At 44.7% G+C, this 24,934-nt stretch overlaps 1 protein-coding gene across 3 annotated transcripts in view; it reads left to right on the top strand.

Moving 5' to 3' along the window:
* adamts18 (ADAM metallopeptidase with thrombospondin type 1 motif, 18) overlaps positions 1-24,921 on the top strand; it is a 36,395-nt gene extending 11,474 nt beyond the window's left edge. For all 3 annotated transcript variants that reach the window (XM_088372246.1, XM_088372245.1, XM_088372247.1), the window contains 21 exons: positions 2,734-2,995; positions 3,087-3,301; positions 3,783-3,866; positions 4,012-4,171; positions 4,833-4,938; positions 5,513-5,650; positions 5,709-5,862; positions 7,205-7,300; positions 7,370-7,518; positions 11,475-11,647; positions 12,744-12,874; positions 13,917-14,040; positions 14,111-14,355; positions 18,198-18,318; positions 18,784-18,910; positions 20,557-20,761; positions 22,646-22,837; positions 23,201-23,271; positions 23,344-23,509; positions 23,581-23,773; positions 24,231-24,921. In XM_088372246.1, coding sequence (XP_088228372.1) covers positions 2,734-2,995; positions 3,087-3,301; positions 3,783-3,866; positions 4,012-4,171; positions 4,833-4,938; positions 5,513-5,650; positions 5,709-5,862; positions 7,205-7,300; positions 7,370-7,518; positions 11,475-11,647; positions 12,744-12,874; positions 13,917-14,040; positions 14,111-14,355; positions 18,198-18,318; positions 18,784-18,910; positions 20,557-20,761; positions 22,646-22,837; positions 23,201-23,271; positions 23,344-23,509; positions 23,581-23,773; positions 24,231-24,349 — 3,231 coding nt within the window. In that variant the 3' untranslated portion in view covers positions 24,350-24,921. The remainder of the gene's footprint in view (positions 1-2,733; positions 2,996-3,086; positions 3,302-3,782; positions 3,867-4,011; positions 4,172-4,832; positions 4,939-5,512; positions 5,651-5,708; positions 5,863-7,204; positions 7,301-7,369; positions 7,519-11,474; positions 11,648-12,743; positions 12,875-13,916; positions 14,041-14,110; positions 14,356-18,197; positions 18,319-18,783; positions 18,911-20,556; positions 20,762-22,645; positions 22,838-23,200; positions 23,272-23,343; positions 23,510-23,580; positions 23,774-24,230) is intronic.
* The last annotated feature ends 13 nt before the right edge of the window (positions 24,922-24,934 follow it).

Raw genomic sequence — 24,934 nt, forward strand, 5'->3', positions numbered from 1 at the left:
GTACCTGTCTACTTTGTGTAGAGGCCAACAAATTGGGCCGCCCCTCCTTCTCTCGGGCCCGGAGTCGCTCCCTGGTGGTCCGCATGTTCTGACAGTGATGTAGTGCCCACCGTTGGATGCCAGCTTGAGAGGAGGCAAAAGGATGGGGGCGCTCGGTTGGGTTCTTCGAATGGCCGAGGGATGCCGTGTGTGTCCTTTGTCGTTTTTCTCACACAAGACTAATGGGCTCTGCCGAGGACTTCAAGTGGATGCAAACTGAAGTCATACATCAAAACTTGAGCCTCTTGTGTTGCCTTTACATCTATTGGAGTAGTGCAATAATGGGATTTGTTGGCCATGTGATTAAATAAAACACAAGTTTCTTTGTTAAGTCATAATTAAATAGGCCACCGTATCCGTTTGTCACAGTAGCCTTCTTTTATAGTATCATTTTGGTTATGTTATTAGTGTTTCTACTTTTTTAGTCAGGCCATTAATGGGTTCATGTATTCTATATGGCAAATTGGGAATGTATCCTCCACGATGAAGAGATTCCCGATGAGGTTCACAATGAGCCACTTGAGCGGTTTGATGTCGGCACGGTTGCGTCAAAGCATCTTCTGTCGCCACCTCCTCGTTATCCCGTTTGGAGCCAGCGGGGCACGCGAGAACATAACCCTCAGGGGCCCATCCAAATGGAAATGGTTATCAAAGCACTCTAACTGTTTCATTTCTACACGCAGAACTGGAAGTAACGGCGCAGTTGTGATGCTAATGTAGTCACAGCTAATGACAATTAGCATCTTAATGCTGCTTAAATAAATAGAACAGGAGTTGGTGAAACAACGGCCATGATGTCACTTGAATCAACTTTAAAGAATTGAATGTTTAACTTGTACATCTTGAATTGTTGTTTGGCCGTTTTATACTGAAAACTGCTAGCACCCAGCAATATTTTTGGAAAAAGGGAAGAAACCCTAACCCTAACCCTTGGTTTCATCAGATCAAAACGCCTTTATTTTATTATTTTCCAGTATTTATTCTCTGTCAACATACTCTGGCACCGCTGCCGGTCTCCTTGCTCTTCTAAATATAATATTACCACCTTGTGCTTCTTCCTCTTACAAGACCCATAATTCTTCTGGTCACATGACTCCCCGCAGATGTGCAGTAATCACTGGTTTGGGGCTTCTGGCCACTCGCCCCCTCCCCTCCCCCTTGTCTTATGGCGTGTAAGCACTTAGTCATTTGCGTCATAATGTCATGGTAGGAAACCTTAAAAGTCGTTTATATTGAGGCCAGTTTAGGAGATTCAGTAAGCGTGCTTGTACAAGAAAAAAAAAAAAAGGCCACAATGCGATTTATGTGTGTTCAAATACAAGAAGAAGTTGATGAACATTTTTATTTTGTAATTGGCGATTGTACATGTGTAATTCTTTGGATTGAAAATCAAATTCTGTCTTCTTTTTTTTGTGTCATGTTTTAATGATTTGTTCATGTTAAGGCTTGTTTTGTATCGCCGTCACTTTCCCAATCATTTCCTAATGTAATTTTCGTTTGGCTCAGCATACCCATTACTGAATCGACATGGAGTCTAGACTCACTTAAGCCTCTTTGATGAGCACAAGAAAGCGAGAGACGATAACGTTTGACATTTTACGTGACGGTTTCCCCGCTTGAAAGTCACTAATTGCACCTTTGCACGTCGGAAAATGACGGCGTAAAGCATCGGCGGCCGATACATCGTGTGATATATTAGCCTTCGCAAGGCTAATCCTTTTGAAGAAAATATAGCATCGCTTCAGGGCGAGGGAAAGTTTCCGAGGAACGATGACAGCGATATCGCTCAACGAGCTTGTAAAAACTCCAGACGGCGGATGAAACGATGAGCAAAATGGAGCTGGCTGATAAAAGCCGCCTGACCTCTTCTGATTCCGTTTCTAATTTAAGACATCGCAGCAGTGATTGAATGTAGCTAGCCTGGAACTCCAGCATGATAGTCTTGATTATAAAAAAAACTTTCCCGCCAGATACAATGATGATCAATTTTATCGTTACGGGCCTCTCATACCAAGCTAAAACGTGTGTGTGCTGTCAAACCGGAGCGTGTCACGGCTCCACGTGAAATGTCGGCGAGAGGAAGTTTACGTTCCACACAAATGAGAACGACTCGGGGCTCAAAGCGTCCGCTCCACAGCCAGCCCAGTCATGTTTTGACAACACCGGCTCTTCTCTTGTCGGCCTTCTGTTTATTTTGCAACCCGCTAGTCGGCGGTGTCAGACACACACATACACACACGCGCGCACGTACACACTGATAGCCAAACACACTCACGTTGAGGCCAAAGGTCAGTGGGTCAGTGGGTTGATGTGTGTGTGTGTGTGTGTTTTTGTCTTATGGTGTGTGCCCGCAATTGTAAATGGGGAATTAGTGGAAACAGACAATGAATTGATGCCTCCAATGAGCGTGAGTTTAACTAATTATCGCTGCCAAGAAAACAAGCACAAAAGCACTTCATTGGATTGTATCTTAAAAATACATTTTCATCAAATTTTATTTCTAATTTTTGGAAATTTTTCACACATCGGAAAAATAAATGACAATAAGATTTTTCTAATTTTTTTTATATATTGTTTTTCTTCCATTTTTTTGGCACTACATTTTGACTAGTATCAATTAGAAAATTTCTAAATATTTGTGGAAAATATCTGATTCAAACTATTTCATTTTTACATGCCGTGTGTGTCTCCCAGTCAGGTTTAATTCGCGTTTCCGAGCACGACTACTTGATCTCGCCTCTACCTCAGCATCTGGCAAAACGTCACAACTTCAGCGCACCCGACGGTCACCATCCGCACGTCGTCTACAAACGCTCCGCCGAGCACGTGGTCCGACAACAAGCCGGCGACCCGTCCGGTTTCGAACCGTCCACGTGGCACAGGGACCTCCATCGACAGCAGGACGACCAAAACGGGCACTCGGAAAGGCAACACTTCTGTGGGCGCCGCAAGCAATGTATGTAAGGGACCTTCATTTTCCTTCTAATTCTGCACGGAAACAAATCCTCTTCTGTTTGATTGAACCAAAATGCTTCTCATCCTGATAGACACTCCAAAACCGCCCGTTGAGGAGCCTTTCCTGATGCCAGATGAGTTTGCCACGACTGACGAAGAGGGCCCGGGAAGGCCAAAGCGATCGCCTATCGACTCCAACCGGGTGGGAGGTCTGAATGTGGAGACCCTGGTGGTGGCCGATAGGAAGATGCTGGAGAAACACGGCCGGGAGAACGTCACCACTTATGTCCTCACCGTCATGAATATGGTCAGTGTCAAAAAGTGAAGTTGTGTCAAACTTAAGGCCCGGGGGCCAGATACGGCCCGCCAAATCATTTTAGGTGGCCCGCAAAGACAAATTGTGCATCGACTTCATGTTAATACTAAAATTACAAATTGTCAATCCATCCAACAGTACGGTATATTGCAAAGCCTCGGACTGTATTTCAGTCCAATTCAAAGCCAGAAACGCCAACGGGCCGGACCGTAACCGTCTTTAAGCACTGCCTTTCGTTTTGCAAGATGTGGTTTCGATGTACTTTGGGTGGCGCCGATGGCTTCTTCCCATTCTCCTAAATGCCCCACTTGCTGAATCCCTGACATAGTCTTTCCACATTTTCGTCTACGGTCGCCCTGTGTGCATTTAGTCGTGACGACCGGCAAAGGCACGGTGGTCACTGATTTTAGAGTTGGCTCATTTGTTGAGTTAACAGCCACTTTTACTGCTCGTTTTTTTTTTTCTCCTCCAGGTTTCCAGTCTGTTCAAAGACGGCACCATCGGGACAGACATCAACATTGTGGTAGTTAGCTTATTGCTACTGGAACAGGACCCGGTGAGTGCGCTGGCTCCTTGTAACTCTCCAAATATAAATGTATCCGCTGTTAGAAATGTTTGTAAGTTATTATTTTGAACCCTAACTATAAAACTTTTCATAGCTGCGTTTTCTAGAAATAATTCTGCTCATGTCACGTCAATAGCTGGGTCTGAGCATCAATCATCATGCAGACCAGTCGCTCAACAGTTTCTGCCAGTGGCAATCGGGATTGGTGGGCAAGAGCGGGAAGCGGCACGACCACGCCGTTCTCCTCACCGGGCTGGACATCTGCTCCTGGAAGAACGAGCCCTGCGACACCCTGGGTAAGGCAAGCGGCCAAGCGCAACTTCCTGTTCTCCGTTTTTGCTTCTGGTTTGTTTTGACACCTGAACGTCTCGACCAGTTTCTGCTGCTCTGCAAACATGAGGTTGTTAAGTTTGGTTGCCACGTGTGAGTTACTGACCCGATCCTGTCGACGCGTGACTGCGGGGTTCATAAAACTCGACTAACACTGCAAAAAAAAAAAAAAAGTGGTCAGACCCGAGATGTGCATGTCTCTTTTTATGATAGGACCTTGGTTGTGTGTTGCTTCACAAATCCGGTGTAAAATCAAATCGCTAGGTATTTTTTTTCCGCTTCTCCCATGGTAGTCTCAAGATGGACGGACGGACGGACGGATGGAGTGACCTCGGATAATTGCTGGAAAGTCTTAACTGTCCTACCCAGGGAGTCTCCCATGTCTGCTTCGAATTCATTTGGGTCCAGACTGTGGTCATAGGCACATTTTAATTCCTGTTATTTTGGTTTGGATCAAATGTCTAAACTGACCAAGCAAAGGTGGATGAAGAAGTACCATTGAGGATATTTAGAAGGCTAAAAAACAGTCCAAACTTTTTTTACTTTCTGGACCTGGACTTGTCATCTCTGACAGATTTTTGCGCATGTTAAATTTCAACTCATCTTCATTCTGACTTCGGTTCTTAGGTTTTGCTCCAATCAGCGGCATGTGCAGCAAATACCGGAGCTGCACCATCAATGAGGACACGGGACTGGGATTGGCGTTCACCATCGCTCACGAATCCGGACACAAGTACGTCCGTCGCACCTCGCAGTGACCGCGTTTCGCAATTGGCAGAAATTGCAACCGGGATGTGAACAAAGTTTTCGAATGAAAGCAGCCTCACAGACGCGCTTTGACCTGCCAACATTATGTCCAAATTGGACTATTGGGGAGAATAGCCTAAGGCGGACATCGCTCTATTTATATTTTGCGTTTCCATCGAGATGCAAGTTTGATTGGTTCAATTTACCTTTTTTTTTATGTTTAAACTCGTCTGCTTGCCTGGCGCTCGCCCAACACAAACCTTGGACATGTTTTCTCCTGCTCTTCACCAGACCGCTGAAGTGTCAAAAAGGCACGAAAGCGTGTTGAGTCCTGAGATAAATTGGGCCAGAAAGAAAATCACTTTGGCAAATATAGTTGTCCATCTATATTAAAAGCCGAATTTAAAGCCTGAAACCAATATGGAGACTTGACACCCTACCCCCCCCAGTAAAACCCTCATTTGCAACCATATCTTAAAACCCTTTTAAACCCTGACAGAAACCAGTTTGAATCAGGTTTGATACCTTATCTTCAAACTCTTGTTTTTTTATTGGATCAGTTTCGGGATGGTACATGACGGTGAGGGAAACCCCTGTCGCAAAACCGAGGGCAACATCATGTCCCCCACCCTTGCCGGTAACAACGGAGTCTTCTCTTGGTCCATCTGCAGCCGCCAGTACCTGAACCGCTTCCTCGGGTAGGCATCATTGCGTCGTTGATGATTTTATCGATTGTAATCGCCACGTGTCCTCCAGGACCACTCAAGCGTCCTGCCTGGTGGACGAGCCCAAGCAGATCGGTCAGTACAAATATCCCGAGAAGCTTCCCGGCCAGCTGTACGACGCCGACACGCAGTGCAAGTGGCAATTCGGCGCCAAGGCAACATTATGCAGTCTTGACTTTGTTAAGGTAAAATCTCCCAAACGTGAACCTTTTGAACCTTACCTCAAGCTTTTCCCACACCGGCCTCACTCTTTGCATCGCATGGAAAACAACATCTATAGAATAGGTCTTGTGGACCGGAACTCTCCCACATCAACAAAGTCTTTGAGACCTCCAGTAATGAGCCGCCCTGTCATACAGGATCCGAGTATTGTACTTACAGCGTCAATGATGTCTGACTAAATGGGGACTTTATTAATGACGATGATTTTTGCCAAACCCCCCTAGGTTTTTGCCCCTCAATGGGGTAGAGCCCTTCGACGCTAGGTGAAGTCTTTATGTACGCCGTCATTCACATGGAAATGCCGCTTGGCCCTTAACGGCTGGGAAATGGACTCAGCCAAATGGTATAGCCAAGGGATTAGCGCAAAACACTCCATCGGGGCTATTCAGGACCTTTTCAAAGGCTGTTTACATGTTCGTGACCTGTTCGAAGAGGCGTGCTTGTCGGAAATAAGGCTGGCGAGGTGCAAAGTAGAAAAATGCGTGGTGACTTTGATGCAAACACGTCCTTAAAAGACAAAACTGGATTTAAAGTTGAACTCAAGCGTTTCAATCTTTATTTGAAACCCCATTCCTGGACATCAATTTAAAGCCCAAACAGAGAATTATTCAAATCCTTATTTAAAAGCCAAACTAATTTAGACTCGAAAGCGTTCATTGAAGGCCTAACACCAAATTAAAATCCCAAACCCTGCTTAAAACCATAACCCTATCATCAAAGGCCCAACCCTGACTTGAAATTGCAACTCTGGTTTGAAACATTTACTTTCAACCCAAATATGAAAACATGCCCTGTCTTGAACCCTTCACTGTAAAGAAACCCTTTGACTGAAATCTTCAATTTCAAACCCTAACCAGGCTTCAAACCTGAACACTTGTTCAAAACCCTACCCCAGTATGTAGTCCTAATTACCCCCGGCCGGCTCTCCGTCCCGGTCGGTTCCCCCGTGCCCGGTGCAGCCGGGCTGACTGCCAGCGTCGGCAGCCTGTCTCCCGATGCGAGGCTCTCCCTCTGTGCTCACTCACTCGCTTGCTTTCTGTATTGTTGGGTCAGATGACACACATAATTAGAGGCGCTTTCATTAAAGAAGCGCACTGATTAGGTTTGACGTGCCGGCTTTTTTTAGGGGAGGCTCATTGTCGCCCGATGGTCAGCCGGCCAGCTGATGCTCCCTCAGCAGTGATTGCAAGTCTTACATACAAATACATTTATTTTTCCTCATCACTGAGTATTTTTTATTTAGTGTCTGTACTTGCACGAGTACTTTTGTCACGACACCATATCATCATCTCTGTTGTCTGGCAGGACATCTGCAAGTCACTGTGGTGTCACCGCACGGGCCAACGATGCGAAACCAAGTTCATGCCTGCCGCCGAGGGCACCAGCTGCGGGCCCGACATGGTGAGGAGACTCGTCTCATAATTCAAACGGGATTTAACCGTGAAGTTCACTGAGGGATATGTACGTCAGTGGTGTTGGCGAGGCCAGTGTGTCAAATACGGGGAGCACGGCCCCAAGGCGGTTCACGGCCAGTGGTCGCCCTGGTCCCAGTGGTCGGAATGTTCCAGAACGTGCGGAGGCGGGGTCATGTACAGGGAGCGCTCCTGCACCAGTCCACGGTAAACACACACCCATACATTCATCATGTCATCACTCCTGGAAACTGCTCCCACATCCAAACAACCTCTGCTCTTTCATCCTTTTTTGGAACACCTGAATGCAACGTCTGCCAGATAGCTGTCAGCGCACACACGTACGTGCACGTACTCACGCACGCGTAGAGTCAGCTGACAGTCCAGACAGCAAGACAATCTCTCCCCATGCCCCAGACAAGGGTGGGACAAAACGTTGCTTTTTTTTGCGCCGAGAGCTGCCAAGGTCTCGCATGGCTGCTCGCTCGGACAAACGTAATGTCGCGCATCCCGCAGTGCCCGACAGCTCTTTGAGTAAGTCTCAACATGCGCAGAAGAAGCGGACATTTTCCAACCCACTGTTTGTTTAATTTTGTGTTTTATGGCGAGTCATCAAGTTTGCCCGAGAAACTCCGCCCGCAAAAGGCTTCGTCGTATTGTGCCATCCGTATTGTATGGTTCCGTTTTGGTAGCAGACACCGTTTTTAAAATGGCAGGCATTTTTTCTTTGAAGCAGGGGATCCCTACGAACCTTTTAGGGTCAACTCAGAATACTGGACGTGCCTACCAAATTTCATGGTCCGCTTGACTGGCTTTCCAAAAATGTCATGGCGTGCTACCAGGTCGATTTTTGGGAGTCATGCCTGCTCGCTTATATGAGTGATTTGCTTCGTGTTCTTCCGTACAACCATGGGGGATGGATAGATAGATAGAAAGATGGTGGAACTAATTGCCCTGCATTTGGCTCGTTGGGCTCTTGGCCGATGAACACGAAGCAACAGTCAAGACAAATTTTATGGCCGGCAGCACCTTTCTTGTTTTGAATCTTGCATTTGTGTTTCGTCAAGCAAACACACATTTCTTTCGGTTTAATTGAATCAGTGGGCAGGTGGGATGAAGGTTATGTATGACCGGTGATGTTAGCTTGAGGGGTACCATTTTTCTCGTGGCTTTGTGTTTAGATTTAGGAAAGCAACATTGCTCATGATTCAAAGATTAATTTCCCTATTTTGAGTATGATACAATGTTTTTCCCTCACTTTTATGTTTTATCAAGCATAGATGGCTTTGTCAATAGATTAGCAAGCGGTAAAGCGAAGCAGACAAACAAGCTAGCTAGCTATCGAGCTAGCTAGATATCGATAGATAGATTTTCAAACCTTCCCATGTGACCAATGTTTATTATAACAAGTGAAAAAATAATTGAAGAACAACATTCAAAGGCATTGACAAAAAAAAAATAACAAAAGTCTTCTTAACAATCGGATATTAGCACACCGTCATCCGAGACTGCCAGTGCTAATGAACCGTTTTTTCCTTCATCGCAAAGTTTTCACCAGTCGCCCTCCTCCTTTGCAAACACGCAACGAGGTCAGTTTAAATATTTGGACTTCACTGGGCTCATCAGCGCTTGCTTAACAGCCAGGCAGACACGGGCGCACCCGGCCCTTCTCCTAATCCCTCCCGCCGGGGGATCAAAGATGTTTTCTGCTCATATGATACACGTTACGCATACGCCACGTTCAGCACAGCGAGGAGGGCCCGCAGAGGAGGCCCTCCGCAAGTAGGTTAGCTGTCCACTTCGTTTATCGCTCCTGCGGCGGCGGCGGCGCGAGAGGCTTGCAGCGGCTTCTGCGACTACGAGCTACGGGGTCAGTGGGACACAGCGAGGGAAAGGTGTTTGGGTCTTATAGGAGACATTTTATGGATTTTGTTGACAATACAAAACCGTTCGTTACCCGTTCTCACAATGGGCTGCAACTTTTTTTTGCTGACTGGGCGGATTCGTTCATCTGTGGTGGCATTTGAAAGAAAAAAAAATTAAAAAACTTTATCTCAGTTGCATATCTGAGTGAGTCATGGTGCCGCGACGAACCCATTCAAGTGTGTTTGCATCTTTGTGACTGTACCGCTGTTAATCTCAGAGATTAATTTGGTAGGGCCCCTCTCCTCCTAATGAGACCACAATCAGATGGATTAGCCCGAATCTATTTGCCCGTCGCTAATGTCATTCACACCCCACAAGCTGCTTCAAATTGACAGCTTGGCATGTCCTACCAAAATGACGTTAAAACCAGAACATAGTCTGGAAAACTGTTGCTAACACTTAGCGCAATGCTAACAACAAAACAAACTCGACTTCATGTTGCAACAGGTTTGCACAAAGCATGGCAAAGGTCGTTGCCAAGTTCGCTTAATTATCGTATTCTCTTCATCCTTTGAAGAGATTTCAACCCCATCAAGTCACTCGTGAGGTACTTTTGAACTTGACCTCCTTGACTTTTGCCTCGGTGCCGCGTCAAAATTATCTTCATCAAGCATCTTCTTCTGGGTGCTCGGCAGATTAAAACCCTTGCAGTAGCTGCTCCAAAGGCGGAAAATGAAATTTCTTGCTTCACCCCCATGTCCTCCACCTGCCTCCCGTCCCCCCCCCACAACCTCGTGGACCACCTGCCAGATCAAACGCGGTCCACCCTAATCCTGGCCAACAAGCCTGGGCGATTAGGGTCACAATCCTGACCTGGTTTTGACGGTGCACATTTTGTCACACACTCGATGTAAAGAGGAATGTAAAGGCTGAGCGGTGCTCGCTTTGGAGCTCTGTGTGTAAGCCCTCGACTCTCCTTTAATGAAGGTCCTCCAGGTGAAGACCGGACATCAGCTCCTTCTGTTGCTAGGCAGATTTGGGGGGGGGGGGGGGGATTTCATTTTAAGGTAGAGTTAGGTTTGCCTCTTGCTCCTGAAATACATATTTCTCTTCCCATTTACTGGAGTGAGAGTAAAATTGTTTACAGACTCTGAAGCTCTGAAACAGCTGGGCGACTTTCTTGAGCACCAGTTGCTGTTTGTTTAAGATTGTTGATCACTTGCAAAATGTCTAGGAGAGAGCACGCCACCTTGTTTACGTTGGGAATGTGTATTCTGATCGTTTCCCTGCACTCAAGGTAGCGTTTCATTTTCCATCAATTCCTATATTTAATAATTGAGAACTTTATGAACAAATACTGTATGTGTGATCCATCCATCCAGCAAGACCTCGGGGGCTGCGTCAGCGTAGGGATGTCGATGCGGAAGGGAGGCTGCAACTCCAAGTAAACAATCTGGCCCATGTCTTGTTTTGGGAACGCGTTGGTTGTCGAGATGATCACGAAAGACGGCTGCAAAAAAAAAAAAAAGAGAACATGTTACTGTGGAATTCTGGCGTGCAAACTACTCTGAAGAAGGCCCCAGGTGGAGCATGCTCGGCAGACCCCCCGCCGCCCATAAACACACGGCCATATGTGATTTTCCACAGTAATGAGATGAAACTTGTGAAGAACCTCGCAACCTCCCAACAGAAAACACCATTCCGTCACTCCTCCGTTAAATGGAATCCAGAATATTGCTTTTTCTTTATTTTATTTACACTTGTTTCTCACCGATATTCCTGTCCTCCCGTCGGGTTTCTGTTTCTAGTCAGCATTCTTCAGTATCCTCGCCAAGTTGAGCAGAATTACCGTTTTTATGAGATCAGCAGGATTCTTCCGGGTCTTTGCCAGTCATACCCTTTTTGGTGTAAATAGCTAAAGTCAATTTGCTCTGCTGGTGGTCCGAGTTCAAAAACATGTGGGAAACCCAAAGTTTCCTAAATTTGTCCAACATGTGGTCATCTGTTATTGCTCTCAAAAATATTTCTTCCGATTGTCGTATTCGACAGACAGCATCCTCGGTTTGCGACAACAGAATTCAATTCCTATGACGACGTTGTAAAACTATTTTTTAGTCCGGAGGGTATTCCCGTCGTCTATTACGAAATTACTGTACGCTAATGATGTCATAAAATCATAATGAGAGTCAATAGTTGAATGAAACTCTTCAAGACCATAAATATAAACAATGCAATGAAATACAAAGTACTCATTGACTATTTTGGATTATTTTTAATCCCTTCTGATCATTTTCCAGGCCCCAGCATAACGGCAAGTTCTGCTACGGCCCCGGCCGCCACAACCAGCTGTGCAACACTCGAGCGTGTTCGCACAACAGCGTGGACTTCCGCACGCAGCAGTGCGCCGAACACAACAGCAAACCCTTCAGGGGCTGGTACTACAAGTGGAAGCCCTACACCAAAGTGGACGGTAATGTTAGAACTTGGATTGTGTCATCATTTATTTATTTATCTCTTTTTTTTTTGTTTTGTTTCGTTTCATTTTATTTAAATCTATTTCATCTTATTTATTATTATTATTTGATTTATTACCGAAAGGAGGTCATCTTCTACGAACGCCATATCTATCGCCCAGCTCCAGCAGAGCCTATTCGGTGCCGTCATGGTCGATCTGTCCAATGTTAAACACTTTCTTAATTAGTTCCCGGTAATTGAATCCTTGGGAATATTTTCGACATAAAGCACGAGAGCTGCAATCCGATTGGCCGGGGCGACTCCTCTTAAACACACAAAGGAGCGCGTATTGCTGCCGATGAGCTTTGTCTGGTCTTAATTCACTTGATCTTCTGTATTCCAGCCCCAAATCCCTTTAATGAGATTTTTTTTCCGCCGTGCCTAAAGCTCCATTTACTCCTGCTGCCGTGGCCAAAAAGCTCAAGGAAAGCGTCACTGTCTGTGTAATATGCATCAGAGGCAGTGGTGGGAAGGAACAAAATACAATTAGTTGCTGTCCTACTGAGCCTTGTGCATGAAGCCATTTGCGGGTTGAAAGACTTTGAACACAACCACAACGTGGTTCTTCTACTTTTACCACTGTGCTTTGACACAAGTCTTTGAGTGTGAGAACTTTTGCCACCTCTGATGGGAGGCATGCAGCCACTTGCAAACACACATTCGAAAGCGGAGAAGGAAGGCAGGGGAGGGGGAGGGGGATGGGGGGAGCAGTACTGTCGTGCGGTGAAGGACAGCGATCTGTTTGGCTGACGTCCCAAGCCTGTTTAAGCTCTTGATGAATGGGAGGTTATGTTAGGAGGAAGATTGTAAACTGCCTCGGGAACCCGGGGCCACCTTCGCCGTCATCTGCTGAGACTTGTCTGCGCTTGATATGAAGGAAGAAATCCCCCGAGAGACTTTATCGTCAATTTTTTCCCGGGGTGATTCTCAAATGTAACGATTCATCTCGTCAAATCAAAAACGATTTTCTCTTTCACTCTTTAGCTAAGAAAAAATGAAAATATTTGGCCTTGGCAAGATTCTTTGCTTGATCCTTTACTTTTTGGTTACAGATGAAGACGTCTGTAAATTGTACTGCACTGCCGAGAGCTTTGATTTCTTCTTCGCCATGTCCAGCAAGGTCAAAGACGGCACCTCCTGCTCCGACCACAGAGGCGATGTTTGCATTGATGGAGTGTGTGAGGTACTAAAGTCTCAACCAATGACATGATTCCTTTTGAAAATAGAAAAAAAAATAGTTGTACCTCATAAGTACAGCAACAGATGTAAACACACCAACGCAATACACACGACCTGAAAAAGCCACACAATTAATTCATTGGGATAAATCAATTCTTTCCATTTTATTCTACCAGAGACATGATATTGAGATGGTTTGGGGCTGTAGTGGAATTATATGATATGATCATTTTGATTTGATTATTTTTCAAATTTATTGTCAATTTTTTACTGCCAGTTCAGCACTATTGTCTAACTAACATCAGTCATCTCAATTGATTTGCAAGTTGTACAGCCATAAGGGTGACGGCGGTGTGTGCGAGGTACAAAAGTCTCTATCGGTGAGTCATCAAGTCATAAATCCCTTTTTCAAAAAGTGCAATAGGCCAGTCAGTCCACAGTGTGACCGCCGTTCAATCCCTTTCGTCCCGCTTTGACTTAAACATCGTTTTTTCACCGACTTTGGTAGACCTCAAGTGTCACCTTTCAGCAGCCGTCAAGAGCGTATTTCCAAACAATCATTTCAAAACTCTAACCAAGATCTTAACCCAATTGTCTTGTGGTCCAACCCAAACCGACGCGTTGACACTTATTTTGTCCTATTTCCACACACGTTGTTGCTTTTGGTGGGCCACCAAGCGTCGGCTTTAATCGGCACGTGAAGTGCGGCGTATTTATAGTCATTGTGGCGGGGCGAAGTCCGTGCGGCAACATGATCTCCCGATTCGGATGAGGCTCATGTGAATTAGCGTCATTGCAATAAATAATTACAGCTGTGCCTCAATTTCCATGTCGAGCTTTTAGGAGAGTGAGCAAATCGAGCTGAGTAACGGCTCGAAAGTCGGTGTCAGTTTACCGCCCATTCCGCACGATGTCATCTAATTGTTTTTCGAATACGTTTAAAGGGGCATTAGAACCAGCTGGCTCTGAAGACACCGTAATCCGCAATCCTGAAATCACCCGTGGCCACTCAACCCTCTCCCTCCTTCTTCTATTTTTGTGTGCAGACGGTTGGTTGCGATCAGATTTTAGGATCCAAGGCCTCCCTGGATGCTTGCGGCGTATGTAAGGGAAGCAACTCCACATGTAAATTCTACAAAGGCATGTACACGCTGCAGCATAGAGCTAACGGTAAGTTCTAGCGGAAATGTCAAGATAAATCGCATCGCACCTCTGATCTCATTTTATTCTTTTGACGCAGAATACTATTCCATGGTAACCATCCCGGCGGGGGCTCGTAGCATTCGCGTGGAGGAGATGGCGGTGTCTACCAGCTATCTGGCGGTGCGTTCCATCAAGAGGAAGTACTACCTGACCGGCGATTGGACGGTGGACTGGCCGGGCAAGTTCCACTTTGGAGGGGCCACGTTCAGCTATCAGCGCTCTTTTAGCAAACCCGAGAGCCTGTACGCCGCCGGACCCACCAATGAAACGCTGGTGTTTGAAGTAAGCATCAAATCGTATTTTGTCCTTCTATTTTGTAATGAGTATTTCATGATTCATATTTACCATTTTTGTTCATTTTGGATGGATTTTTTATTTGACTGTAAAATGAGGCTTCAAGGTGTTTCATGAAGGAGCTCAACATAGGGCGGAAAACACACCCTTCCTTTAACCAACAGTGCCGCCTGGAGGAATGAAAAAAAATACAACTGGTTCATGAAGCAAAGTTGAAGCTTCATTTTCCCGTCACAATTCTTTTAAAATTTTTTACCACTTTGGGGGTTTTCGCTGTAGAAAAGGCACGTTGCGTCACCATCACGCTATTAAGTACTGCTGTCTCTTGGCTCTGGCTGACTGAATGTAAAGAGGCAGTCACGTGTTTTCATAAGCATCCAAAAGCCACGGCCATGTGGCCCCCGTGGCCGCTGACCTCAATAGTGCTTTTGTTGTAAATGTGATTGGAGGTTAGCGGAGCGAGAAAACGGAAGGAAAACTTTGTTGGGAGCGAGAGAGACTACAAAGCGTGAGTGGGGGAGTCTTTTACCTGCCCTGAAGCGGCAAGCATCACAGTCACGGACACATTACTGTGTCAACACCAGCTTTTAGCTCCCCCTTGAACTTTGAACTCTGGGTTTAGGAACCAGAAGTCGAAACCAGGTGAGCAGTTGCTTTCACCTGAAGGCCAAGAAAATGCTCAGTCGGGAATGAGCAGGCTGTACATTTTTTGGGGATAGAAACCAGCAACTTAGCGCCGGTCACTTGGCCATCCGGAAATGTTTTTGTAGCTATTTTGGACAAGAGGGCTTGACTTGTGGCCGGGTTCCTTCGAGTGCTTGTTGTTGTTTACGTTTGTGTGATAGAGCGCTTCCATAGGAGTGAATGGTATCTTGCTTTGAGCCAAGGGGTGGGGGTGGGGTGGAGGGGATGCTGTCCTGGTGCCGCATTCCAGAGAAATGGGAACTTGGTCATTTCAGAGCTCCAACAAGGAAAAGTGCATGGGAATGGTACAGTGTTTATAATTGTCTATATTATAACTTTATTTACTTAGACTATGATCCCAAATAAAAAAAAAAAAATTATTTCAATTTTAAATGTTTTTTAAATTATTTTAATTTTTCTAAAATTTTAGAACTCATCCTTTAAAAACATCGATTTAATTTGGAAAAAAATGCCTTTCAATCACTCGTTTTCCAGCAACATTAGCATCATGTCTGCTTTTATCCCCTTTGGGCTCCACGTACAACATCGCAAATGATTGAGACATCGCCGAAATATCAAAGGAGGATTCAAGTTTGAATAACCGAAAGCAGTCCATCTGAAGCCACCAATACGCCATCGCTCTTGTCTGCCTGCGTTGGCACTTCACACTGATCTGCAGATGTCACCGCCGTAATCTCTCTAAGTATGTCCTGTAATTACAAAAAAAAAAAAAAAAAAAAGTCTTGAGAGTGTGGCGGCTGTAGCGGTTGGCGGCGAGATTAAAAGATTAAGAATACTGCAACTGATCTCTTTGAATGTGATGATTTAAGGTCAGGCCTAGAGGAAGCACAAAATCTCTTCCTTCTGCTCATTTCTATGGGCACGTTCTTTCGGCTTAAAATTTCAAACCTTATGCTCTTGTATTTTCTCGAGGTAAAATCCAACCGGGTACTGCATACTTACTCGAGACTTTACTGTCCATAGAAATATGCAAATGATATTTGTGGAGTCCAGTGACAACGTGGCACGACTCTTCAGACACGTTGCTGTCATTGACTTTTACCCACAAGCCTCGTGAGAAGGAAGATGGTTTGCTCTCTCGGTTCATTCTGGCTCGCTGTCACTTTATTTGGACGGCGCTCTGCTCAATTTGCAGCCATCTTCCACCACCACATCCTTTTTCTTTCCCAACTGACCAGTGACTCCTATTACCTCTATTTGGACGTCCAATTTGAGACGAGATTTAACGGATGAGAAGCAGCAGACGTGATTATTACAGCAAGAGTACTCAAACTTTGTAAGGCACCCCAAATATATATACATATATTATATATAAATATATTCATATAATATATAATAATGCTACTAATAAATAATATTTATACATATATACATATTAGAGGCCTTGAGATGAACTACCGCAAAAATGATTACGCTCACGCCGTATCGCTTTGGCTCTTTGAATTCAAGCATCGAGTTTGCTAACGTACCTTTTAATATCACCGATTTACCTTGGCTGTCAGCCCAGCTTACAAAAGCTGAGCGCCTCCCTGGTCAGATCCATGCTCGAGGCGGAAAACCGCCGAATGAAACGATCATTTAACGACTCCGAGTGCACGCTGGGTCTTGTGACCGAAAGGCGGAGCGTTTATTTCCGCTGCCTGCACGTGCTGGAACAGGCGAAAGGGGAGGAATCGTTGTGTCATCTTTCTTTAACAGCGCTTATGTTAATTGCTGTCATTGATACATAAATGGCGGATCAGAGTCGGTTTTCCCAGGAAATCTCTTTACACTGAATCTTCTTTGCTTGGTGTCGGTCCACTCTAGAAGTTATGGATACATTATATGACAATGGTCGACCAATGACATTTTAGTTTTGTCGCGGTAGTGCGTTATGTTTCAATCACTCCGGAAACTGTTATTTCTTGGTATCTCCAAGAAAAAAACAACAACCCATTATTCAGATGTTAAAGTTATCAAATTAGCAAGTAATAATCCAGCAGTGTTCCCCAGGGCTCTGTCCTAAATCCTCTATTGTTTCTTACCATTGTAACGAATCACATTGCCGAATGAGACTTTAAAAAGAAATAAATACGATGAAAACTTACCCAACATACTCGGTACACGATCTGTGCAATTGAATTGGAATTGAGCCGTGTCCAAAATTCTTCGCAGACAGCTGCAGCAACAATAAAATGCAGACATAATTGTGTATTGCATCTTTCCATCTGTGAAACAACTCCCTCTGTGTCAGAGACACACAATGTGCGCAAACATAATCGGCCAAGATAAACACCGCACAACTTTTCAAACAATTGTTTTAAACAAAGCCAAATATTGGCCTCCAAGCCAAACACCAGCGAAGATAAACACTCGACCGCAACCATCAACATACTAATCTGCATAGTGGGTCAAATTAGCAACGGGGAATGAAAATAACCCACTGACCATCTGTCAAGTGTTGGAAACACACACATTTAGGTGCAGATCTTTGTCATGTTTGACAAGTACAAAACATTGTTGCACTAGAGACAACAGACCACACATTTTTCACCGCGCCACTCATCGAATCCAAAGAATTGGAGCAAAATGACATTGCGGGGCCAAGCTGGCACACCGCAAGAATGTCCGTGTCAGAAGAATCTTATATGGTTAAGATTTTCAGACGTGGTTGAAAGAAACCGTTATCAACTCTCTTCCTGGTCCAGACCTCCAATAGGGTTTTGCGATTTTTAGTTAGCGTAGCAACTACTATCCTAATTTCCCAAATAAGATTTAGAAGCACCTGTGGCTAAAGCCAAACTCTAATTTGTCATATTTACATTGGTTTTTGTTTTACTGATGTTCATGAATGTGCATTGTCCCTATCCAAACAAATAAATAAAAATAAATAAACCAATGAAATGCTAATGAAATCAAATAAATAAATAAATAAATAAATAAATAAATAAATAAATAAATAAATAAATAAATCAATCAATCAATCAATCAATCAATCTCAACTGTGATTTGAATCTGAAATGCAAATGGGCAGCAGGATGGAATCTGACACCCTCTGGAGAATAGAATTAGGGTCAAATGTGTCCAGTCCAGTGCCTGACTTGATGTCTCTCTTCTCAATGTTCTTCTTTCTCTTTCTCCTCTAGATCCTCCTGCAAGGTAAAAATCCAGGTGTGGTTTGGGAGTACACACTGCCTCGTACTGAAAGGAAGCCCGACTACAGCTGGGGTGTGGTGCGTTCCGACTGTTCTGCTCCCTGCGCCGGAGGTGAATTGGATGACTTTGGATGTCGGTTTAATGCGTTTGAAGATTTGCTTCCATGCATGTTTACGGACAGTTTTTTTTTTTTTTAAAGCTAAGAATGAGAACATTTGGTTTCCATCCTTGCAACGTTATCCATCACCGTTTAAAATGTGAAGGGGGATTTTCATTCCTATATAATTGCATGTGACAGCTACAATAACAAACAAAAAGTGCACTCGGAGAACAGACGTTTATCGAGCAACCCCCTCGTTGAATGCAAATGTGTGTGAATATAAATTTATCTTCCCAAAAAGAAAAGTCACTAGGAATTTCATGGCTCGTTGCTTTTTGACTGAGTGTGAAATCCGGGATTACTTTGTTGGCCAAGATAAAATATTCGTCAAATAAATGAAACAATGCGGTCAAATTGGGATTTTAAGACAATTCCAGCATAAAAATCCTCAATTGTTGATGTTTCCTTCCCCTCAGGTCGCATTTCCACCAAGGCTATTTGCCTGCAGGACCAGAAAGTTCACGTCAACGCCACCATGTGCAATCCGCTCACGAGACCCACGTTGGGCTCGCACCTCTGCAATACGCAGCCCTGCCCTGCTTAGTAAGTGTGTGTTCATGTGTGTGTGTGTGTGTGTGTGTGTGCGTGTGGTTTGCGGCCTATTACATCCATGTTGCCAAATGTTGCGCTGCTTTTATTACAGACTCGCGCACTCTCGCACGTTGCGGTTGAGGGGAGTCTGCACTTTGTTTGTGGTCAGGTTGCCTTCCTCCTCCTCCTCTTCCTCCTCTGTCCACTCTTTAATCACTCCTCTGTTCCTTTTTTGAGAAACTCACCGAGCGGGTTTTGAGGCTCAGCTCTCTACTTAACAGATCAACGGACGCCTCCCATCGTGCATCACGCTAATCAGGCCGTCTTTTCGTATATTATATAATATAAATATCAAAAAATATATCGACCGTCTAATGGCACGTGCATATGCATGCAGGTTGAAGCACTGCGGTGGCGTTCAATCAAGTTGAAGCAGAACCTCTTTCCTCCCGCGGCAAGCGACGAAATGATTTACATCCAAGAGGCACGGCACGGCACGGCACGGCATTTTGGGGTCAGGGAGAGCACGAGCACTTCCACTAATGCCGCAATTACGCCTCCCGCTTCCAAGCCGCGAAGCCGAAAAATAGCCGCTCGCAGCATGCGTCGGATGCTCGCCGAAGTGGATGCTTGGCTCGGGCCGCCCGCGACATGTCCGGGCCGAACGCCGCCAACGAGCGGCTTCTGTTCCCAACACTCGAGACGGCGTTTCCTGCCGCTAATCTCAGGCATTGCATTTCTCTTATCTCAGCGAACGCTATTAAAGAGCCTCGATGCACGTCCGGACACAGCCGCTTTTGTTTGGAAAGAGGGCCAAAGGGGTCTACGGTGAACCCCTTAGGCTCCAAATCGTGGCGACTGCGGTTCTTGCACAAAATTTGTCCGATTAAAAGTGGAAATGGGGATTGTATTTGGTTAAGTGGCACTTTTACAAGCCAGCTGTAAAGTTGAGAGCCACATGAAGACATTTAAGAGTTTTGGCTGAGGTCTTAGTGTGGAGTTTTGTGCTTGTGGTGAACTTTTATGACCGTGCTTTGACCACACACATAGATGAAAACGATTAATCGGGTCGATTAAATCGCCACTCATCTGTGGAGTCGATCGGATTTCATCAGGCAAAATCTCAGGGTCCGAATGATCAAACTCTGCCTTTTATGACAGAAAAAAACAAATTATTAGTTTATCCACTGGTTTACCATCAAATTGAGGATTGACTTCAGGAACATCACCAAAATAGTCGACCGGTTGTCTATCTCGACATGGAGCATTCACGAGATGCAAATTAGGGTGAGCTCCACCGCAGTGATGTGCTATTTCTAATCTCGGACAAAACACAGGGGAGAAAAGAACCATGCAGGCCTAAAGCAACTCTTTCGCCCCCAAATTTCGTCTGCGGAATTCTAAAAAGAAGGAAAAGCGCCTGGGTGCCCCGAGGTCATTTTTATTTTTTGCAGCATCCTGAGCCATCTGCCCGACTCACCATCCCTCTTCCGCCTAAAATCCCGCGGTGGTCAGACCACTCGTTTGCAGTAATCTCCCCCTTGAGTTGCGGTGCCAAGACGGTGGCTATTTTGGACCAAAGATGTGGAGGACTCAAAAGATTAGATTGGGAAAAAAAAAAAAAAAAGAATCAATCGGGTTCTCCATCTCTCTTCCAGCTGGTGGACTGGAGAGTGGGCGGCGTGCAGTCGCTCATGCGGCGGAGGCCAGCAGAGCAGGACGCTACGCTGCATGAGGAAAGTGACCTACCAAAGGGAGGAGGCGGCGGCGCATTCTCTCTGCCCCGTCGTCTCACCGGCGCAGCTCCGGCCCTGCAACACGCAGGCCTGCCCGCCCGGGTGGAACGCCGGAGCCTGGTCGCAGGTAACGTCAATCAAAGCAAGCAGCGACACATCACGACTTTTCTACAAGGGGTGTGTTGTCACAACAACACATGCTAATCACAAACTCTTAAAAAAAAGTGCGAGCATTTTCGTGTCGGGGTAATTGGGTTAAGCGAAGTTGTTGAGGATTTAAAAACAATCTTCCTTCTCTTTAATTAGAGTTCATTTTGCCTCACCACCATCTTTTTGAGTCTTCACTCTTTAGTTGAATGGTTTGTCAGCAGAAACCGTCTTTTTACTTTCGTGGAGACGTAAATTTAGCCTTTGTGGCCTTAAATTAAAACATGGTGACATGTTTGGGAGATGTTTGTGTAATGAAAAGCTTTACAAGAGGGAAGAAGTAAACTCATGTCAAGGCGCACACACGCGTGCACGACCCACAATTATCAAACAGTACAATTTACATTTCATTCATTCGTTCTCAGCGCTCTGCTGACCTCTGCTGGACATGCTGCCATCTGAAAAAATTGCATAAAAAGATGATTTTTGTTGGCGTATATGTAATATATGATGAATGGCAAATTAAAGAGTAAATACAAGAAATACTACCAATTTGAAACATTATCTACCAATAATTGAAAACTATTATTGATTTTCTCAAGGTGCTTTTACACGCTGTAGTTATTTTCTTTTCATCAATGCCAACGTCAACTTCTTCCCTCCCCCAAAAAAGTGTCATGTTTTTGAGAAAACAATTATATTTTCGTGAAAATCAACATAACAGAAGCATAGAGCCAATGTGAAATGTCAAACTCAGTTTTCTGCTTCTCTAGCAGCGGAATCTGACATGTTGTGAAACTTTATACAGGCCGTGTCAGATTATAATTTTGTCTAAAAAAAAAAGTGAGAAAATGCTGTCACTCAGCCATCATTCAATCGTCAATCTTTGTGATGGGAGAGCGACTGGTGAGTTCAGGTGTCGGTTAAAAGCATTCTCCTTGAAAAGACCAATGGATACTGTCAGTGTCAAATCACTGCTGGGATGAGTGTGTGTGCATATAAATGCTGTGTGTGTGTTGGAAAGCAATGCAGTCACATAAAACATTCTGGCGTCCCTGATGAGCAGTTGCACTTTTGTTCCCCCCCCCCCCCCCCATCTGAAGTTTACTGCATTGTTGTGTTGCTGGGTGCTCTGATGGTTGCAGGTCACATTCATTTGTGAGCGATGGCGTTATTGTGTTTAATGTTTTGGAGTCGCAGCCAAGCGGCGACCTTGGCTTTGCTCGTCAAGCGTGTGTCGAATTATCAATGTGGTTACTTTGTGTTTACCCTTTAGAGTTCCATCTGGTTTAGGAAAAGTCTGACGTGTGAAATTTGCATTAGCCTTTTTTTTTTTTTTTTTTGATAATATATATTTATTAGGAAAGAAGTTGTGAAAATATCGAAAAAAAAAAATATATATATATATAATTTTTGTTTGTTTATTAAAAAACATGGACTCTGCCTTACAAAAATAAAGTACTATTATTTTAAAAATAGGTTTACAGATTTTAGGGGAAAAGTCAAAATGCTAGAAAAATTATTTTTAGGAAAAATGTTTTTTTAGAAATATATTTCGATTTTTGTGAAAGAAATTTACAAACTTTCAAGAACAAATTCATATCATTTTTTAATAAGTAAAATGAAGAAGTGTGTATTGGAGTGTTGCATATTTGAGAGAAAAAAAATCTTAAGAGAATAAATGTATGTGAATATTTAGGTCGCTTGGAAGTAGACCAAAAAAGTAGAGCATATGTATTAAATCCCACCTTGAAGGACCCTGAGCAAGGTTATAAAAAAAAAACAGTGTCAGGTCCACAAGCACTCTCCACTAAACCTCCAGAGTACGCCACCTGTGTCTCACCACGTCCGCCTTCACCCACAGTGCTCCAAGAGTTGCGGCCGCGGACTGAGGAAGCGAAGCGTGTTCTGCCAAAGCGGCGACGCCGGGTTGGCGGCCGTGGTGCCCGACAGCATGTGCAGACACAACGAGCGACCCAAAGCCCAGGAGAGCTGCGTCCTGCGCCGCTGCCCAAAGAACGACAGGCTCCAGTGGACGCCCACGTCGTGGGGAGAGGTGAGAATGTAGATTTCATGGTGACCCACTTCAAATATGAAGGCCACAGCCTCGAAGGAACTTTTTCTTCATCACCAAATATACCACACACGCATGTATGTGTATACACGTACGTGACATGTAAATTTGCAGTTTAGTCTATTAACTGATTCATTGCCAGTTTGATGTCTAAAGTCGTCAATGGCTGTGAGTGAGTCAATATAGACAATTGTAAAAGTAGACAAAAAACATAATCAAAAAATTAAATAAATAAAATAAAAATAAAAAATAAACAAAATAAAAACATATATACAAATTAAAAAATAATAAATAAACAAATAAATAAATCAATCAATTCCACATTTTTCAACTGTTGTGTTTTAGTGCTCCAGGTCATGCGGTCCTGGCCTGCAGAAGCGAGAACTCCGGTGTGGGGAGAAAGATTTCCAGGGAGGGTAAGAACTTTTTGCAATAATATCACTTTCAACCATAAAAGCCCGATTCATTTGTGTTCCTTCCGTTTGCAGGTTTGTGGAGTTTCCTGCGAGGAGGTGCAGGAACCTTGCCAAACCCTTGGCGGATCTCCAGCAGGTTTGCGACCGAGGTCCCTGCCCCGAATTAGCCCGGGTCCCGCAGGGCAGGACCGTCCCCGCTGCTGCGGTGTCAAGCTGGTTCTCATCTCCATGGCAACAGGTAGCCATCGTCAATGTGACGGATGCACGATGAGAAGCTAAACAAAAGTCTGCTTCTACTTGTTCCTCGAGTGCTCCGTGTCCTGCGGCGGGGGTGTCCAGACCCGCGGCGTCCAGTGTCTGCTTCAGGGACGGGCGGCCAGCGGCTGTTTGGCCCACCAGCGACCAGTTGCTACCCGGGCCTGCAACACTCAGTTCTGCCCTCGAGCCGCCCCGCTGCCACAACACCACAATCGTGTCACAGCCGTCGGGACCACAATAAGAGGTCAATGGCTTCCAAGTAAAAGTATTGTTGGGTCGACTTCACAGGTTCTCAAATTTTAGGGGTTCACAGACCTCTAACAGGGGAGAATTTTGTTTCTTCCTCATTCCATGAGACAAACACCTCTAGATCATTGGCAGTGCTAGGGTTTTTTCCATGGGGGGGAAATGGGGGCAAGGATATCTCAGATGTTTCGTAAAACAAAACAAAAAATGACAACCCTGCCGAAGTACTTCAGAAAACAAAAATAAAAAAAAAATGAAAATTAAGCAATAGTGGACAAAAACAAAGGCTGTTAATTCATTTCAACCATCCATTTTCCGCACCGCTTCTCCCCACGGCTGTTAATTAATCGATTGTAAAAGATGAAATGGTCGGCGACAAAAATTAGTGTTCAAAGTATTTTCGTCTAACCTTTCAAACAAACACTGAGGTGCCATTGTGCGGTCTCCCTTTGCAGGCGAGCCACCGTGCGTGGACCGCTTCAGCTGGTGCCACCTGGTCCCCCAGCACGGCGTCTGCGGCCACAAGTTCTACGGAGACCAGTGCTGTCGCTCTTGCACGGGCAGGAGGCTCTAGAGCTCCCCCTACTGACGAAGGAAAAGAACCCGAAACCCTCCCCTCCCTTGAGACTTTTAGAACTCTCCGAACACATCAAACTGCACCGGACAGACTGTTTGTTCTACCTGGAGTACTTGACCAATGAACTGAGTGAAGAAGTAAGACGAGAAAATCAAGCAACTGGAAAAGTAACATTTACCGTCTGTGGGACATTTGAGTGCTCCTCCTTTTGTTGTTTATTAGCTCGCCTGTATCGTGTGTGTATTTCAAGGATCCGATGCCTTTATTTATTGCTCATGATGTTGCATTATGTTGTGCAGTGGATCTGTGATGTGTAACTCACCCACTATGGACGTTCTCCACGTGATGACATTTTTTATTTTTTTTATTTTCATGATTTCTTTTTTTCGTTTTTTTTTTTTTTTTTTTTTAATCAAGCATTAATAGCATTTAATGCACTTGTCCTGGTCCTCTTTTTCTTTTTCCCGCTGCTGATGCTCCTCCACCAGGACCTTCCATGCGTGTTGACACGGTGGCAGACTTGCTTTTGTGTATCGCTCTGCTAATAATACAGCTTGATCAAGACAACACCTCTGATGATTT

The sequence above is a fragment of the Syngnathus floridae genome, chromosome 3, assembly GCF_059516105.1.
Source record: "Syngnathus floridae isolate MCC-2025c chromosome 3, RoL_Sflo_1.0, whole genome shotgun sequence".
Lineage (NCBI taxonomy): Eukaryota > Metazoa > Chordata > Actinopteri > Syngnathiformes > Syngnathidae > Syngnathus > Syngnathus floridae.